This window comes from Brassica napus, chromosome C4, assembly GCF_020379485.1.
Source record: "Brassica napus cultivar Da-Ae chromosome C4, Da-Ae, whole genome shotgun sequence".
Taxonomy (NCBI): domain Eukaryota; kingdom Viridiplantae; phylum Streptophyta; class Magnoliopsida; order Brassicales; family Brassicaceae; genus Brassica; species Brassica napus.
Window position 1 is genome coordinate 56806349 of NC_063447.1, and position 17183 is coordinate 56823531.

Consider the following 17183-nt stretch of genomic DNA (forward strand, 5'->3'; position numbering starts at 1 on the left):
AGGTTTTCATTATTGATAATTTATTATAGATTTATCTTTTTAATTTTAATGGAAAGGATGGCACCAAGAAACAATAAAAATTTTGTTTATTGAGACGAATCATTACTATTTTGGTCATTAGATTCATGAGACAGGGATAGAAAAAGATGATATGTTAGTATAATATATTTATATGAATTAGTATAATAGAGTTATGTATGTATAAAAATTTGGTATAACAAAAATATAGTATAGATGGTAAAAGTGATGTATGTATAGTTAGAGAGCATTAAATTGTTAGTATAATTAGAGAAATAATAGAAAATATAAGGTAGAACCAAAAATTTAATTGGTTAATGAATAGGTCCAACAATCTTTTGTAAGTAGATTTTGTAGGACTTCTTCCATTTTAATAGTATTGATGATTCTGTGTACGTATACATCTTAAGTTTGATATAACAAGATAGTCGAACTAGATCTTCACCAATTAGCCGAAATCTAAACTACCACGTACAACGATCACGGCCTATTACCAAAAGATCGCAACATAGAAAGTACAAATAGTGATTTTTGTAGGTGCAAGACGAGTCTGTTACAGAGAGTAATACATACAAGTACAATGCTTTTATTTATTTCACAAAGTAATACATCAAGATAATAATGAAGGTTTATCTTTACATAGATAAAGTGTCTTACTAGCTCTCTTCCGATTTGACTAACATGTCACACTCAGACAGAGACACCAGCCTAACACGTTCCTAGATCAAACTAACCCAAGAACCCCTCTGACCCCCTCATGACCCCTAGCCCTTATGTTTTGTGTCTACTCTCATTCGACACCAAAACCCTTATGCTTACGGCCTTCTCTTGAAGTGATACCTATCCCAAGGCACGTCTCTGTCTACTTATACATTTAGACTTCGTGGCTTATCCTTGCCAACTTCTCAAGGAAGAGATATTTCTTATGGAATATTTCCAAAACTTCTTCAAAGCCTCTTGGAAATCTTCCCTTGATGATTTACCCTTCTCCAAGGTAAATCATAGCTAGCTTAGCCTCCAAGTATCTTGTAGTTTAGCTCTACGTCGGCTCCAAGTCCAGTCTTCAAGTCAGCTACACAGCTTTACTTCAGCTTCACTTCATGTAGTACTTCTTGTACGACTTCATGTAGTATTTCATGACTTCATGTAGTACTTCACGACTGGTACATGGACATCTTGAGGAGTTGTTTTTCTTCAACTTCTAAAACTCAGTCCTCACTGCACTAACAATTTTTTAATGCAAATAGAAATAGTGAATTTGCATGAAACTAAGAACATGAACGAGATGTTATCCAGTTTGGATGCAAAACCGCAATCATACGTGTAGCCGGAAACTCTTCAAAATTTACTAAACGCATATGGTTAATAATCGCTGTTACACTCTAGTTCTCTCATCGAACAACTCACGAGAATTTCACTTTTATTCACTATAGAACTCATGAGTGAATGGGGTAAGCAAAGAAATGGGTTGCAGTTGGATCGAAGTGAAGATCAGCAAGGTCGGATCTGGATCAAGCCTAATAACACATTAGCTATAGCCTCCACAATTTTTGAAGGTTTTTATATAAAGTATAGATCCCTAAACTATGGAGAAAATTTTATAAGATTCTTAAGAAATGTTTATAACCCGCAAGTTCTTATATCGGGTGTCATGCTTCTGTTGTGGGAGATACAATGCATCTGAGGATTGAAAGAGCTAAAAGACTTGGTTAGCTTATTGATGATAGATGATGCAAGAAGGATTCATACACGTGTTGGATTCTTCTGTTGTGGTAGAAGGACCACAATTAATTCTATCATCATAATATCAATAGTTAATTATTATCTAAACTATTAAAACATGAGTACAAATAGTACTTAATCCTGAGTTTTTCTAAATAATTACAAGGAAATGTCACTGATCAAAATACAGTAGTTTTACACTTTCCTTAACCCATTCATTTTTTATACCAAATAAACGTTAACCCATCCCGTTCTGTACACAATCTTATTAATTAAATTAGACCAGCACGTATCTTATAGTACTATTCGAAACCAATACTCAAGATTAAATAGTTGACCAACTAGCACATACCTTATATTATTCCAATCAAATACTCCTCTAAAGCTGTGGCTTGTAATAGTTTTTTTTTATTAGCTAACCCATTACAAACCAAACCAAACGATTCATCACAATTTCTTAACCATAATCTAATCGATATTAAGTTTATGGTTTTATATTTTAGCCAATTTATATTCAGTCTATATTTGTTTAGATTATGCATACCAACATTTTGTATATAGATATAATCAAGGTTTGGTTTAGCTAATTTATGGTTTAGCTAATTTAAGGTTTAGCAAATTTATGGTTTTGTGAATTTTCATTTTTTCTGTGCACAAAATCGAAACTAAATATGTTATTTTCCTAATTTATGGTTTACCTAATTTATGGTTTAGCAAATTTATTGTTTGGCGTATTTTCGATTATTTTTTGTACAAAATATAAACTTAATATGCTATATTCCTTTGACAACTCACTGCCATTCAAAAAATGATTCTTAATTCCATGCAATCACTATTAACCGCAGAAGATCATAACTAAATATTTGTTTTTTCGAAAACAAAACAACATCCCAACTTTTTTTTTCCTATTTTTATGTAATCATCATATCAAAAAGGTTATGATCTTTTTTAGGGTTCTAAATGGACCATTCATTACTTATTCATGACATTTTATTTAGCGTTAACCCAACAACATATAAACCCTATCTTGGCCTATATATTGATTTCATACAGATTCATCTTTTTTAATAAGAGTTCCTATATTGCGTTTTAATAGTTTATATATATATATATATTTATTTATTCTCCATTTATATTATTCACATAAATATGTTTTATATCTTTTTCACGTTTTGATGATTTTCTTGTATAAAAAGTAATTAAAAATATAACATTTGCAAATTATTTTTTCCAAACAATAATAAATTTACTGTAAGAAAAATGTCTTGTGTGGTTATTGATACAAAGATATGAATTTAGAAGATTTGTAAACACACATAATATGTGTTCAAAACAAAAAAAATATATGGATGATCCAATTACAATAAAAATGTTATATATCCACATGTTATATAAAACACAAAGTAATATGGTAAAATTTATGTATCTATATTATCATATATTGATATAAACTATAATTCTTTTGAAAAATACATCCGTGCGGGCGTGCGGATCAAAAGCTAGTTCTTCTTAAAATTAGTTAACGACAAAATTACCTAGTCAAAAACACTCCCTAGTTCCATTGCCAATATTGTGCAATTTCTTTGGACACCGTTTATTTACATCTCCCATAAGTAAATCACCTTTTTTTTAAACATACTATATTACTATCTTTACTCTTTACACAAGAAGGAAAGAAAGCTAACCTTTGTTAAAGAAACATGTCGAAGACACCACCAGAGAAACAAGAGTTACCACTAGAAACAAGTCCGTACACGAAGTACGAAGATATAGAAGATTACAAGAAGAACGCTTATGGAACTTCCGGTCACCAGGAGGTTAAGTCTGGCCAAGGCGGCGGCTCAACCGACGCACCGACCCTCTCCGGTAGTGCTCCTCCCTCTGCTATAGATTCAGCTAACCAACAAGCTAAGAAGTGAATCATTCATTATCACAAAACAAACATGTTCTCTTGCCTTTTCTATATGATGCTTTTGCGATAATTTGATTTGTTTAAAAAAAAAAAGATAATTGATTTGTTTTTTTCTCCTTACCTGTTGTTATGATCCATTCTACTCAATTGAGTGATGCTTAATTTGACCATCTTCCCACAGATTATATGCCAAACGTATAATTTTTTTAATAAAGAACTAATACTTAAAACTTGATCCGCACCCTCACGCGGACGTTTAATTTAACTTGTGTTCAACATTAAATCATAAACCACTGATTTTATAAAAAAAAATCTATGAATATTTTTATGCTTTGTAATATGGTGATTTAGTTAATCCTATGAAAATGTTATCTCTTTTTAACACAGGCGATTTAGTTAATATTTATACAATATTAATAATGGTTAGTATATGAATATTGATTTGGTTAGATAAGCTTTGGAATTTTAATTAATTAATTTAAATTGATTTTAAATGCGGTGGCAGAATCTGCAAATACAAAAAATACAAAAAAGAAATAGTTAATTTATTATAAATGAAATGGCTAAATGTATAAATAAAAAGAAATATTAAAAATATTGTTATCTATATTTCTAAACAATTCTCATTTAAACGGTTATCTATTTTTCCAAATAGTACTAAAAAGTACTTCAGGTTTAATAATATAGATAAGATGTGTTCCAAGTCCTAACGCTGAATATTTTGATAAAAGTTTCATTTTTTTTAGCACACAACTCGTAATGACCGACTGATTCCTAGCAAATTATAGTGTATAAATTAAGTTAAAGTCAATTCCATAACCACCAGCAATTTGAAAAGCATGCCATTAGTTGTAGCAACAAGAATCTTCATAAACTTGATGAATTTTGAACAAATATACATTATAAAGATAATAAAATATGAAAAACACTTAAAACAGTGTCTCAAAAAATTTATCATAAAATAGCATATAAAGAGAAAAATAACCAAAATAACTTTTATTAAAAACTAGTGCTGAAAGTGACTTAACAACATTTTAGTTAAGCTACCGAATATAACAACCAAAATCTTCATAAGGATATATAACAATGTAAGAACCTTATTTCACTACAATGGAGACAACTGATATTTGTAAAAATAGTAAGATTTCATTGATACAACTGCATATGTTTCTGTTTACTATCACCGAAAAAAGAACCTGACGAACCTAACTTTTGTGTTGTACTCTCAAAAAAAAAAAAAACCAACATAACTATTTAAGGTAGGAGAAAGTGATTTGTTGTTGTTGAAAGTATGTTTTTCTATAATGCTTACAAGCCTCTTTATAAAAAAATAATGAGAAACACAAATTTCATTTTTCAACACAAAAATAAAACTTTCATGGTACACTAACGGAGTCTTTAATTTTTGTCAATTAATATGTGAATTTATTTCAAATTTTTACCAAAAAATTAAAGAGTAAAACTATTATGGTTTGACAAATTCAAACTAAATAATATACATTAAAATAGATTTGTTTTTTATATTTTATCAATATAAAAGATAAATATATATTTGGTTTATAAGATTAAATTAATGAACATGAAGTCCAACTAACAAATCAAAATCTAAATCCAAATATCCAATGTGTGTATTTACTACTTTGTACAAGTTTTTCAAATCACACATATTAGACTTCTATTTCTCATTCAAATTAAACTTTATTTTTGACATATATGATTCAAATTACAAAATCTCATGCGTTATTTTTTAAAAATTAGCCAAGAAAATATAATCTTTGATGTTTATTTTTGAAAAAAAATATTTAATCATTCAGGCCTCTGAGATGAACATATAAAATACATTATTTATAATGTTCAAAAAATAGTTCCAATAAATAATTCTTATTTGATATTTAATAGAAAGGACCGACATATCAAAATATCAACAATCAAAAAGAACACCCAACGGCATATATAGTCTGTGTAACTATTCAAAAAAAAATCTGTGTAACTAACATTGGTTGTTAGTTTGGTCATTAAAGTTCCAATTTTCAATCATTAGTAGTTAATACTTCTAATCTCTCATCATTAAGACCCAAAAACTATACTTTTAATTGCAATAAAAAGTCAGTAAAATAATAATTTGCAAAATTAATATGCTAATTCCATCAACGAGATGTCCAATCACCAACAACAAATAGCTACCATTGTCGTTAGATCGCTACCGATATGGGATTTTACCGGTTTTGGATAAGTTCCATCCCAATACGATTACGACAAGTGTATGGCGGGAATCTGTTGCAGCTATATAAGAATATTTTAATCGGAGGTAATAACCCCACGCGATGGAAAAGACAAGAGGAGATTACGTGGATGACATCTTATCCGTCCATTATCTATCCAAGCAATCTAACGGGTGGGACTCAATGGCGGTACCACCCGGTCAAAGAAATGCTTAGCCGTTGATTTAACGACGCGTGTCAGTAAGAGATCTCCGGAGGGGACAGATAGACGATGGAAGAGATTACCTGGAATCGCCGGTGGCCAACCAAATACCAAACAAAGACAAACCTTCTTCTTCTTCGTCTCTCTCTCTCAAAGAAACCTTCCTGAAATTGTCTTTCGTCAATTCTCTTCTTTTTTCTTCAACGCCATAACTTTCTTATTTCTGGGTTTCCGGGAAAGCTTTCAAGAGGATCTAAAAGGGTATAGTCTCAGAGCTTTTGTTTGTGTGGTAAGTTTCTCATTTTTCTGAATTTTTCTACCTTTCGTTTCTCATCAATCTGGTGGGGTTGGTCTAAGAGCTGAACTCGTCTTGGGTTCCTGAGGTTTTGTTGAATTGAGCTTTTGTGGGTGTGATTTTGTGAAAACAGGGTTCTGGTTCAATTTTCTGAATTGGGGTTTTGGTTGATCTGACTTAAGGAAAAGTTTTCACCTGCTTCTTGACCCTTTAGAGTGGTTGATTTTGGGTGCTTAGTTTAAAGTTGTACAAGCTTGCGGTTATTGAGTTCCTTGAGTTGATCTGAGCTGACAAGTAGTAGAAAAGGTTTCACCTTTGAGTAGCTTGAATTTTTGCGTGTTGTCGTTATTGAATTCCTTAACTTTCTTCGTTTATACCACCGGTTTGATCAAGAACAAGGATCTGCTGAACTTGGGCGTTTGTCAAAATCATTTCTTTTGGCTTTGAAATTGATCTTTAGGAAGTAAGGTTCCTGTAGTTCTTACAAGTTTCCCAAGTGGGTCTTCGGTTTTGAAGTTTTTTTCCTCACAAAAAAGTCTGATACTTGTAAGTTTCTCTTTGTTGATCTGTGATCTAGTGTGAACACTGGAAAGCAACAGACTGAAAACGCTTACATCGAAAACACACAAGAGGAAATTGTTACTGTATTGCTGATAGATTTACATGATTGAGAAGAGCTCAGCGGATGGTATGGAATTTTCACCGTTGATCACGGTTCTAGAGGGAGATTTCAACATGGACAAGGCTTCTGCAGCAGAGATTGATACTTTAGATGACTCTAAGCAAATGAGTAAAGGAAAACCTCCAAGGCACGTTTCTTCTATGCAACATATCACAAGCACTACTACTAGTAGCCTGCAGGTAACTTATATGACCCACAAACTCTGGATTTGTGTTTTTTTTTTCTCTTGCATTTGGTTCAAATGACTTAACTAGTTGATGTTTGCGCGCAGGATGTGGATGTTTGTAGTTTGGTTATGAAGTCACCTGATGAAAAATCAGAGTTTCTGCCTGTATACCGATCAGGAAGCTGTGCTGAACAAGGAGCAAAACAGTTTATGGAAGATGAACACATATGCATTGATGATCTTGTTCAGCATCTTGGTGCATCTGATGATTTCTCATCTCTTGGAGCCTTCTATGGGGTGAGTGTGTAATCTTCAAAACCTTACCCAAAGAAAGCTTATACGCACCTTGTCAACCTGTTAACATTGTTGATTGTGTTCTTTGGCAGGTGTTTGATGGCCATGGAGGCACAGATGCAGCACTGTTTGTCAGAAAGAACATACTGAGATACATTGTAGAGGACTCCTACTTCCCACTATGTGTTAAAAAAGCAATTAAGAATGCTTTCTTGAAAGCTGATTACGAATTTGCAGATGATTCTTCCCTTGACATCTCTTCTGGAACCACTGCCCTTACAGCTTTTCTTTTTGGAAGGTAAGAGACATTTAAAATTCATGTTCATGTACTTTTGATTTTGATTATGAACAGAGTTGCTACTCTCTTTCCTTTACAGGAGGTTGATAATTGCAAACGCTGGTGATTGCCGAGCGGTGCTTGGCAGAAGAGGCAGAGCAATTGAGTTATCCAAAGACCACAAACCAAACTGCATCGCCGAGAAAGTAAGAATAGAAAATTTAGGTGGAGTTGTGTATGATGGCTACCTCAACGGGCAACTATCAGTTGCACGTGCCATTGGGGACTGGCACATGAAAGGCCCCAAAGGCTCTGCTTGTCCCTTAAGCCCAGAGCCAGAGTTGCAAGAAACCGACCTTAGTGAAGAAGATGAGTTCTTGATAATGGGGTGCGATGGTCTTTGGGATGTGATGAGCAGTCAATGCGCGGTGACAATCGCTAGGAAAGAACTGATGATTCATAATGATCCAGAGAGATGCTCTAGAGAGCTGGTGAGGGAGGCTCTTAAAAGGAATACGTGTGATAATTTGACTGTGATTGTTGTGTGCTTCTCTCCTGATCCTCCACAGAGGATAGAGATCCGGATGCAGTCAAGGGTGAGGCGGAGTATATCTGCGGAAGGGCTAAATCTACTTAAAGGTGTGCTTGATGGTTATCCCTAAGCATGTTCTTGTTGTTCTGTCTTTACTTTGTGAGAGGCTATTGTCATGTTAGAGATGTTTGTGTTCTGAGTATGTTGTTGTTGCCTACATTAGTATTCAACATTCATTGAGATTTTTGATGGATGCATGTATCACGCTTTTGTAAATAACTTTTTTTTACTTGTAAAATATATATATGAGAGCTTCTTCTTTGCTTATAGGCTCTCTTAAATCCAGGGATGTTAGATCATAACTAACAAGGTCGTATTATTACAGCTGAAGCTAGTTATGATGGTTTTACCTATTTGCCGAGAAAACCCAAACATCGTAAATAGTTCATCCGAACGCGAACCAAACTCAGGTGACGGTAGTTACAGTCGCAGAACAAACGTTGTTTGTCTTGAGTCTCTTGACCAATTAGAATGCGTACGAGACAGCTTTTTCCTCTTCCAAGTCAACAAATAGATGCGTGTGTTTCTTCTATATAACTGAGATTTTGGAGCCAAACATTTATTAAGAGTTTTAATAAAAAAAATATTTGTAATATCCATACGTAAAAGTTTTGGGTGGTAAAGCAAATGTTTCACTTGAGTTGTGTCTAGAACCGGTTTGACAGTTTTGATTGACGGTCAATACGTTTGATAACTGCCAGAGCCCAGAGGAATATACTCCTAAAACATGCATGGATATGCTATTTTCTTCTTTTGTGAATACTCATGTTTTTCACGCTTTCACTATCCTCCAATTTTGGTATATTCCCTTGTTGACTCAATGAGGACGAAGAAGCCGATATAGTCATGGACAAGTTGGCAGCACTGGAGTAGCTATTTTCCGATAGATATTTGCCATATTGATCAAGAAGTATGTCAGGAGCAACTGGTGGAACTGGCGTAACGATGATGGGATCATGTGAAGTAGCGGTTGATGGATAGCGATGAGTAGAGTTGATAAGAATGTGCTCCGGGAAGTTAAGCTTGGCCTTGTGGCCTCTAAACTCAAAAGCAGCTTTGTCATATGCTAACGCTGCTTCTTCTGCGGTGTTGAACGTGCCAAGCCACACACGAGCTGCCTTGTTCGGGTCACGGATCTCTGCCGCGTACTTTCCCCACGGTCTTTGTCTCACCCCTCTGTAGTTTCGTTGTCTCGACTTTCTTTGTTCTTATGAAATGATGAAAAGACATAATTAAAAGTTGGATCTTGCCTAGATGTATATCACATGTTATTCATCACTTTCATGAAAAACATAAACCTGCCAGTCCATTGGCATGTGTTGAAAATTATTGATGTGTTTGAATAATATGATCATTCTACATTTTTTTTTGTAACACTATCATTCTACATCTATTAATGAAATCTATTAAGAGGTAACAAAAATTCATAATAATATGATCGTTTATTATGTGGTATAATATGATCATTTTATTAGCCTCTCTAATAAAAGTTCTCTTAAGTGGTAATCAACTAATATATACTTCAGTATTTCCTATAATATTGCGGTACAAAATAATTAAGTTCGATTTTTGAATACTTCTTCCCTATGTTTCAAGCTAGAAATAATGTCTGACTAAACCAAAACATGACTGTCGCTACCAACCCTAGCCTGACTTATGAAAGGTAGCAACCGAGATAGTTAAGCATGTATTGGAAGGCCAAATAATGATCATTTTGTCCTACAAATTTGGAAAAATAAAGAGCGGCTTAACCTTAATAAGATCATACCAGGAATATTCATAAAGATGCACTGAGTTCTAATAAAATGAGCTAATATATACACTGTGAACAAGAAGGATGCAAAAACAAGACTTATGTTCAATATGTGAATTATCCATTTGATCAAGGTCATGTTGCAGCCACTAAGGCATTCATTACCAATGTCAAAAATCCAATAATTAACTAAACTATCCAGTTCCAAAGTTTATGAAAAGAGAATCTGCTATGAAAAAGATAATCACTGAGCTATGTGTTTATATATTAATATAGAATTATAAGCAAATTGATCAGATATATGAGATTACCTCGAGGGGTAAGAGATGAAGAAGATGAATCCATGGATGGTGGGGTGGGTTGATCTGTGAGTTCAGAGACAAAAGCAGACACATCAGACTCCGACAAAGTTGTGCAACAATACAAATCTTCTTTCTCTTCTCTTTTTCGAGCCATTGATTCCGGTGAAAGAGGTCTCCTCCCACTAGGCATCATCCGATGATATAAACTCTGATGTTTTTTTCTTGGATCAAAAAACTCTGATGTTTTATTTTTATTTTTTTTGTAGTCAAAGATGTACAAGCCAAAAATGTACAGTAAAGATGTCTAATACATGCATCTATGTTATATATAGAAACACACGCATCTATTTGTTGACCAGTATAGGGAGAGAGGAGTTTGTATAGCTTTTTTTCTTTCAATTTAATAAAGATAAGGTTTGTATAAGCTTGCTACATTATAGTTTGGTCATAATTTGCACCAAAAAAATAGTTTGGTCATAGCCTCTACACGCACATTGTTCCATAAAAATAATTCTGTAAAATCAAGCTTCAAAAAAGATAAATAATAATAATAATTCTGCAAAATCATTTCTATATATATATTGTTGTAACAAAACTTATTTAATTATAATATAGACTGGTATCGAGGAGCTTGCCATTTAGTCTAGTAGTATTAACATTGTCCTCATTTCTAATTAACACAAAGTTGGTAAGGTATGTAGTACGTCTGTAAGGTGTAAACTATAAACGATAAGAGCAGAGATTGTATTAATATACATTTGTTTTTCCGAGTTGAAATGTTGGTTTATTTTGAAATAGAACATGTATGATCTGACCAAAACAGAAAATAATATATATCACTAGTTTTATTCATGTGAGAAAGGACTGTTTCAAATTCTTGCATGATGTATATATTAATGTTTTTATATATATTAATGTTTTCAGGAAACAAAGTAGTAAATGAGTTTGCCTACTTTATTTTTTGGCACACCTCTGACGATTTCTTAAAGTTCAAATAAATTCATTTAGGGATGAGAGTATACTATACAAAGCATGACGACTGATCATCATCAAGTCAAGGTAATAAAGGATTATACTGGAATATAATTTTTTTTTCTCTTTCTTAGTAGTTCAAGATAAAACTACCATTTCACTGATTTACTCGGAAGAAAACAAAAACATTTTCCAACTTTGTTTCATGAAATGATTTCGTATTTCAGGGTCAACATTTCCAAAAGATCTAAGTTACGTTCATGTATGTATTTAGATCATGATTTCGTTAAGTGTGTATCTGTTTTAAGTGGAAATAATTTCACTATTTATTGGCACATCATATATCAGTACGTGCATGTGCACTAAGTTTTGACCAATCGTATATCAGTGTATATAGTATAGTCTATGTATTAGTTTAGTCGATTAGTCGTTGGGAGATTTGAACCCATTCAAATAACAGTTAAGGATACTCTAATCGACAAAGGCAAACATTGCTTGATATTGATTAAGAAGCTATGCACTTCATGGTTGTCATGTCATGAAGTCGTTGTCCTTGAAGCCAACTCCAAGCCATTTATTAAAGGACGAACAAATGACAACGTAACTAAGTTTTTTTTGTTAACGTAACTAAGTTCATATTCTAGATATAATTTATTTTTTCTTATAAATCATTTTAGAGCTTTCAACCAAATATCGTGATTGTTTGTGTTTTTTTTTTGAATGAATGCTAAATTTATTCATCACAAAAACTTATTTTACAATCAATGCGTTGTTTGTGTGGAAACAAATAAAAGTGTTAGCGTATTCAGAAAACACCAGATCGATGTTTGAAGCTTTCACGTGTTTGCTGACTGGTCATCAGATTTGCCACTTAATGCTCTGATCTGCTATGATCCACTTAAAAGAAAAGTTCGGCTTCTATTCGCTACATACAGTTTTCCGAAATGTACTCATCGCATCTCATCATTAAAAATGGAACAGAATCTGCAACTAATCTCTTTTAATATATTATGTTTCTATTTGTGGTTAATATAACAGTTTGGAAGATTCGTGCCATTTTAATAAGTCATTGAGGGATTATTATTTATCCTTGGGGTAGAGAATCTTAATTACATGCATTGATATGTCAATGAATAATTTTTTCAATCATGTGGTTGAAGAAATAAACTGAATATTATAAACACTAAAGAAAAATGAAATATTGAGCTAAAATGATAAATCATTAGACCGACAGTTAGAATCTCCAAGTATGTGAAATAAGATATTAATTTGAAGACCAAGATGACGTATGGGCTTACCTAAATGTGTAGTCAACCTTGATTATAAAAGTCAGAGCAGACTACGCACGAACATTTCAACTCCTACCAATCGCATAATACCATACCCTAGTATTATATTGATATTTATTTATAAGTCTTTCATTAGTTAGTATGGCTATTCAATTCAATGAAGACATTGCTGTAAGAGAATTTACGTGTGGTTTTACGACAATACTTCAAAGTATATGAATGCTCTGGTCCGATCACTTTGATCGAAAAAATACTTTTCGTTGGAGTATTGGTTTACATGTAGCAGGTGATAATACAATTCATATAGCACGTTCTCTTCTTCGTAATCAGTGCACAATTAAGATTTATTTACCTTAAAATCGATGCCTTGTTGTTGCTAAGGGTAAGCAGACGAATTTGGTCTTTGCAGTATGAATGACCTATTACCGACGTTTTGATTCATGCAAGCGATCACGTTGCAACTTTTGGTTTTTAGTTGCTTGTACTTTTTGTGAAAGTTGAATCTGAGAAAAGTATCTAAGCATCACAAAAATAAAATACTTTTATTTTAAGAATTTACCTTTTAAAATGTTTTAATATGACTTTTAACGTTAAGTTTTAGAAGGCCACATATTCTAATGTATGCTTTTAGGCCTCCCAAAGTTTTTTCTTTTGCTCTAAAGGTCTCCCAAGGTTGAGAAGCGACCCATGAACAAAGGGACACTAACTCTATGAAGGCTAATGATTAAAGGTAGTCAACGTGTATGATAACGACACTAACTCTATGCACAAGCTCCGTCTAAAGAAACGGACCAAGTGTCTATATACTATGTACTCAATGGTGGAGGTTTATGGATTTTGTCTGTCTGAAGAAAGACGATGAAGTTGTAATGTATTGAGATCTTTTTAATTCGAAACTTCATTTTCACGTGCTTTCTCGTGCATCTACCGGAATTAGCTCCGGCTCTGTCACAATAGACACTCCTCTTCATGCACATCCATCTCAGGCACCAATAGGAGCTAGCTCAGAATCTGTTACAATAGCATTCTACAGTCCTCTTACAGATCCACAAAACGTTTCATATGTGAGACAGCCAAAAATGTTGATAAAAAAGTTTCTCAATAAACAGTCACTAAAATTTCAACTACAGCTCCCTTCACTATTCCGACAACATCATAAAAGGACATAACATGCGACTAAACACATGAGTTCACTTAAGAGTAAAGGAGATAAATGTGCCAGGGAAATTTCAAGAGCAAATCCAGAGCCTAACGACTCAGTTTATGTAGACAGTGTCACTGTGTCTTGGAGGTCTATCAGGAACCGTACCTGGTTTGAATCTGGACGCTTCATGTCTAGCCAGCTCAGGTGGCACCGCACTGTTGCTCTGAACAAGCATCTGCTTCAGATCATAAAAGACGTCGGTATCATGAAGTGTCAGGAACGAAGTCGCAACACCGCTCTTCCCAGCACGTCCCGTACGTCCAATACGATGAGTATACATCTCTATGTGCTTAGGCATGTCATAGTTTATGACATGAGCCACATCAGGAATATCGATTCCACGACCTACGACATCTGTTGCGACAAGAACGTTGTATCTCTTTGCTCTGAATCCTTCCAAGCTGATCTCTCTCTGCTCTTGCGATTTCCCACCGTGCAAGGTCGTGACACGGTACCCTGCCTTGTCCAGATTCTTAGCAATAGAGTCGCAGTTCTTCTTTGTGTTGACAAACACAATGGCAGTCTTATCGCTGAGCTCATCAAGCAGTTTCTGCAACCTAAAGAACTTCTCAGATTCCTTCATCATAATCACGTGCTGCGAGATCAAATCCGTGGCCTTTCCTGCAGTACCAATGGTGACGACAACGGGGTTCCTCAAGTACTTCCTAGCGAGCCTCTCTACACCAGGAGGCATTGTAGCGCTGAACATATACGTCGTCCTGTAAATCTTCTTCTCGTCAAGCTCCTCCTCTTCGTTCTCCGGTTTCAAATTACTCGAAGGCATCGCGTCCAACACGCCTGCAACCTGAGGCTCAAACCCCATGTCAATCATCCGATCTGCCTCATCAAGAACCACGTAGTTACACTGGTTCAACACCGCATACCGCCTCTCAAGGCAATCAATCAAACGACCAGGAGTAGCAATCACAATCTCACACCCTTGCGTTATCTTCAACCCCTGCTCCTCAATAGACTGACCACCAACTATAGAAGTCACCCTAAAGCCTAGATAATGCGCAAACTTAACAGTTTCCTCCTCAATCTGCTGAGCAAGCTCACGAGTAGGCGCCATAACCACAGCGTAAGGACCCTCCGTTTCATTCTCCTCGCTCATCGGCGGCAGCCTAGATATGTAAGCTAACATAGGCAGAACAAAAGCAGCAGTCTTTCCAGAACCAGTCTCTGCAATACCTATCACATCACGCTGCTGAAGTCCAAGAGGTATAGCCGCCATCTGAATAGGAGAAGGCTTCTTGTATCCAGCTCTCTCCACAGCTTTCAGAAGCTCGGAAGTTAGTTTACTCTCTTCCCAGCTCCTCATAGGCCTAGGAATCTTCGATCCTTTGTAGGAGATGTTGAAGTCTTCTCTGAAGATACGCCAGTCTCTCTCACTCATCTCCTCCAACCTCTTATCGCTCCAATGCCTATCAACCCTCATGTCGAACGAGTCGTACGCGTCAGCAGCTTCTTCCCTCACCTTCTGAGCGGCAGCCTCCTCAGGCTTCTCTATGACTCCGTCCTTCTTGCGGATCTCGTCTCGCGTCTCCCTCTCGTGCTTGGCGGCTTGCTTCTTCTGCTCGCGGCGGTCCATTCCGGCGCGGAAGCCACGGCCGAAGAGGAGCTGGGCCTCGTGGGGGTTCTGGTAGAGGGCGTTCATGTCTCGGGAGGTGTCCTCGGTGTTCTCCCAGTCGAAGGAGAAGCGGAACTTCTCGGAAGGGCGAATGACTCTCTTTTTAGGTTTCTTGCCTCCGAGGTACTGCTCTTTGATCGAGTCGAGCTCCTTCTCGCGCTCTCGCTCCACTAGCTTCTCCACACGTGCCGCCTCACGTGCCTTGGCTTCCTCCTCGCGCTCGCGTTCTCGGATTCGCCGGTCCGGCTCCCGATCTCGCTCGCGGCGGTCACGGTCACGGTCGCGCTCTCTGTCTCTATCGCGATCTCGATCTCGATCTCGATCTCGATCTCGGCCTCTGTCTCTCTCCCTCTCGCGATCTCGATCCCGATCCCGGTCTTTACCGTTCGAGTCTTCGTCGTCGGGGTTGAGGAGAGCGAGTTGTTCGCGGCGGAGGCGTTGATCGGAGATTTGATCCTGGCGGCGTTTTAGGGCTAACTCTTCGCGCTGGGCTTTGGTGAGGAAGACGGGCTTCTTAGCATCCGATGTAGATCCGACGACGTCGTTGATTGATCGCTTCATCGTTGGCTGAAGAATCTGAGTTTTTTTTTTCGCTTGGTCGATTGCAGGAGGGGAAAGCTGAAGAAGATCTAAGAAACTGTCTTCTCCGTTTATCTCTTTTCTTTTCACTTTCTATCCTTTGTAACTTTTATATTTGCAAATTTTCCTGATTTGGGATATTTGTTTGTGTATAGAGCCCCCTCCTAGGGTTTTAGGCCCATTACCAATCGTTTGGGCCGGCATCTTTCGGTGAAGAACGAGGTTTAACATTTCGCTTGGGGGGTGGGGTGGATTACAAACCCTTTCAAGGGTCAGGGGAACTCGATTGAACTGAGAAGCAGTAACCAAATTCACTGATATAGATATAGCAAGGAATGTCAGATGGGTGGACACTCTCAAGGGTGATCTGCGTCCAAAACATAATGGACTAGTCATGGATAAATCTGAGGAGGGTTTAAAAATGTATGAAATTTCAGAATAGACCGTGTGATAATCAATTGGTTCAAAAACTTGAAAAAGTTATGGATTCAAATAATGGTTTGGTTATAGATAAATTTAAAGTGGATTTAAATTTGCTAAGACGGAATGGACCGCATGATCACTAACCGGCTCGAAACCATAATTACATGAATTAAAAACGCGTTTAGAAAACAGTGATTGCCCAATTTAAAAAAAAAAAAACAAACCCGACCATGGTGTATTGACTAGATTTTCGTTATTTTCAGTATAGTTTCGGCTTTGGTATATTGGTTTTCTAAAACTGAACCATGGTATATCGACTAGAGTACCTCTCTCTATTAGTCATAGTTTATGCTAGAAATAGTAAGAGCTAGATTTATTCGAGTATTCGGTTTTCAATTAGTTCGATTAATAATTTAATATAAAATATGCCTATTTAAATTGAGTGAAATTTTGATTCTATTCGGCATTTGATAGTTTAGTGGTGGACATTCGGTACCCATTCAGATTCGGGTCTATTCGGATTTCAAGTTTTCGGGGTTAATGATTTCAACCCCATTCGGATATTTCTAAATTTCGATTCAGGTCCGGTTCGGATCTTAGCAGGTTCAGTTCGGATATTAGCGGGTTCAGTTCGAATTCGGATAACCCA

General features: G+C 35.9%; 4 protein-coding genes across 5 annotated transcripts; 2 read left to right on the top strand and 2 right to left on the bottom strand.

Annotated features, from left to right (window-relative positions):
• Positions 1–2448: 2448 nt before the first annotated feature.
• BNAC04G44060D lies at positions 2449–5587 on the top strand. Its single transcript, XM_048754990.1, has one exon. It carries the CDS (start codon positions 3441–3443, stop codon positions 3657–3659), a length of 219 nt encoding a protein of 72 aa, XP_048610947.1. The 5' UTR covers positions 2449–3440; the 3' UTR covers positions 3660–5587.
• A 532-nt stretch (positions 5588–6119) lies between these two features.
• On the top strand, positions 6120–8649 carry LOC106423101 (probable protein phosphatase 2C 27). Of its 2 annotated transcripts, none has more exons than XM_013863885.3 (5): positions 6120–6365; positions 6949–7232; positions 7325–7516; positions 7606–7811; positions 7891–8649. In XM_013863885.3, exons 2-5 carry the CDS (start codon positions 7035–7037, stop codon positions 8450–8452), a joined length of 1158 nt encoding a protein of 385 aa, XP_013719339.1. In that variant the 5' UTR covers positions 6120–6365; positions 6949–7034; the 3' UTR covers positions 8453–8649. The 2 variants fall into 2 exon arrangements, with proteins under 2 accessions (XP_013719339.1, XP_048610946.1); XM_048754989.1 differs by having other exon boundaries at positions 6172–6834.
• A 162-nt stretch (positions 8650–8811) lies between these two features.
• LOC106423102 (ethylene-responsive transcription factor ERF112) lies at positions 8812–10969 on the bottom strand. The gene is made up of 2 exons (XM_013863886.3): positions 10447–10969; positions 8812–9589 (listed from the first exon to the last, which is right to left on the bottom strand). Exons 1-2 carry the CDS (start codon positions 10628–10630, stop codon positions 9123–9125), a joined length of 651 nt encoding a protein of 216 aa, XP_013719340.1. The 5' UTR covers positions 10631–10969; the 3' UTR covers positions 8812–9122.
• Positions 10970–13778: 2809 nt separating this feature from the next.
• LOC106423074 (DEAD-box ATP-dependent RNA helicase 21-like) lies at positions 13779–16216 on the bottom strand. Its single transcript, XM_013863858.3, has one exon. The coding sequence runs from the start codon at positions 16091–16093 to the stop codon at positions 13955–13957; it is 2139 nt and encodes a 712-aa protein (XP_013719312.2). The 5' UTR covers positions 16094–16216; the 3' UTR covers positions 13779–13954.
• Positions 16217–17183: the final 967 nt, after the last annotated feature.

What these genes read in the sequence shown, in the direction of transcription:
- LOC106423101 (XM_013863885.3), top strand. Translation starts at nt 7,035, where the DNA reads ATGATTGAGAAGAGCTCAGCGGATGGTATGGAATTTTCACCGTTGATC. An exon ending in CTACTACTAGTAGCCTGCAG is followed by an intron (nt 7,233 to 7,324) that starts GTAACTTATATG and finishes GTTTGCGCGCAG; the next exon opens with GATGTGGATGTTTGTAGTTT. An exon ending in ACAGCTTTTCTTTTTGGAAG is followed by an intron (nt 7,812 to 7,890) that starts GTAAGAGACATT and finishes TTTCCTTTACAG; the next exon opens with GAGGTTGATAATTGCAAACG.
- LOC106423102 (XM_013863886.3), bottom strand. Translation starts at nt 10,630, where the DNA reads ATGATGCCTAGTGGGAGGAGACCTCTTTCACCGGAATCAATGGCTCGA. An exon ending in TTCATCTCTTACCCCTCGAG is followed by an intron (nt 9,590 to 10,446) that starts GTAATCTCATAT and finishes TCATTTCATAAG; the next exon opens with AACAAAGAAAGTCGAGACAA.
- LOC106423074 (XM_013863858.3), bottom strand. Translation starts at nt 16,093, where the DNA reads ATGAAGCGATCAATCAACGACGTCGTCGGATCTACATCGGATGCTAAG.
- BNAC04G44060D (XM_048754990.1), top strand. Translation starts at nt 3,441, where the DNA reads ATGTCGAAGACACCACCAGAGAAACAAGAGTTACCACTAGAAACAAGT.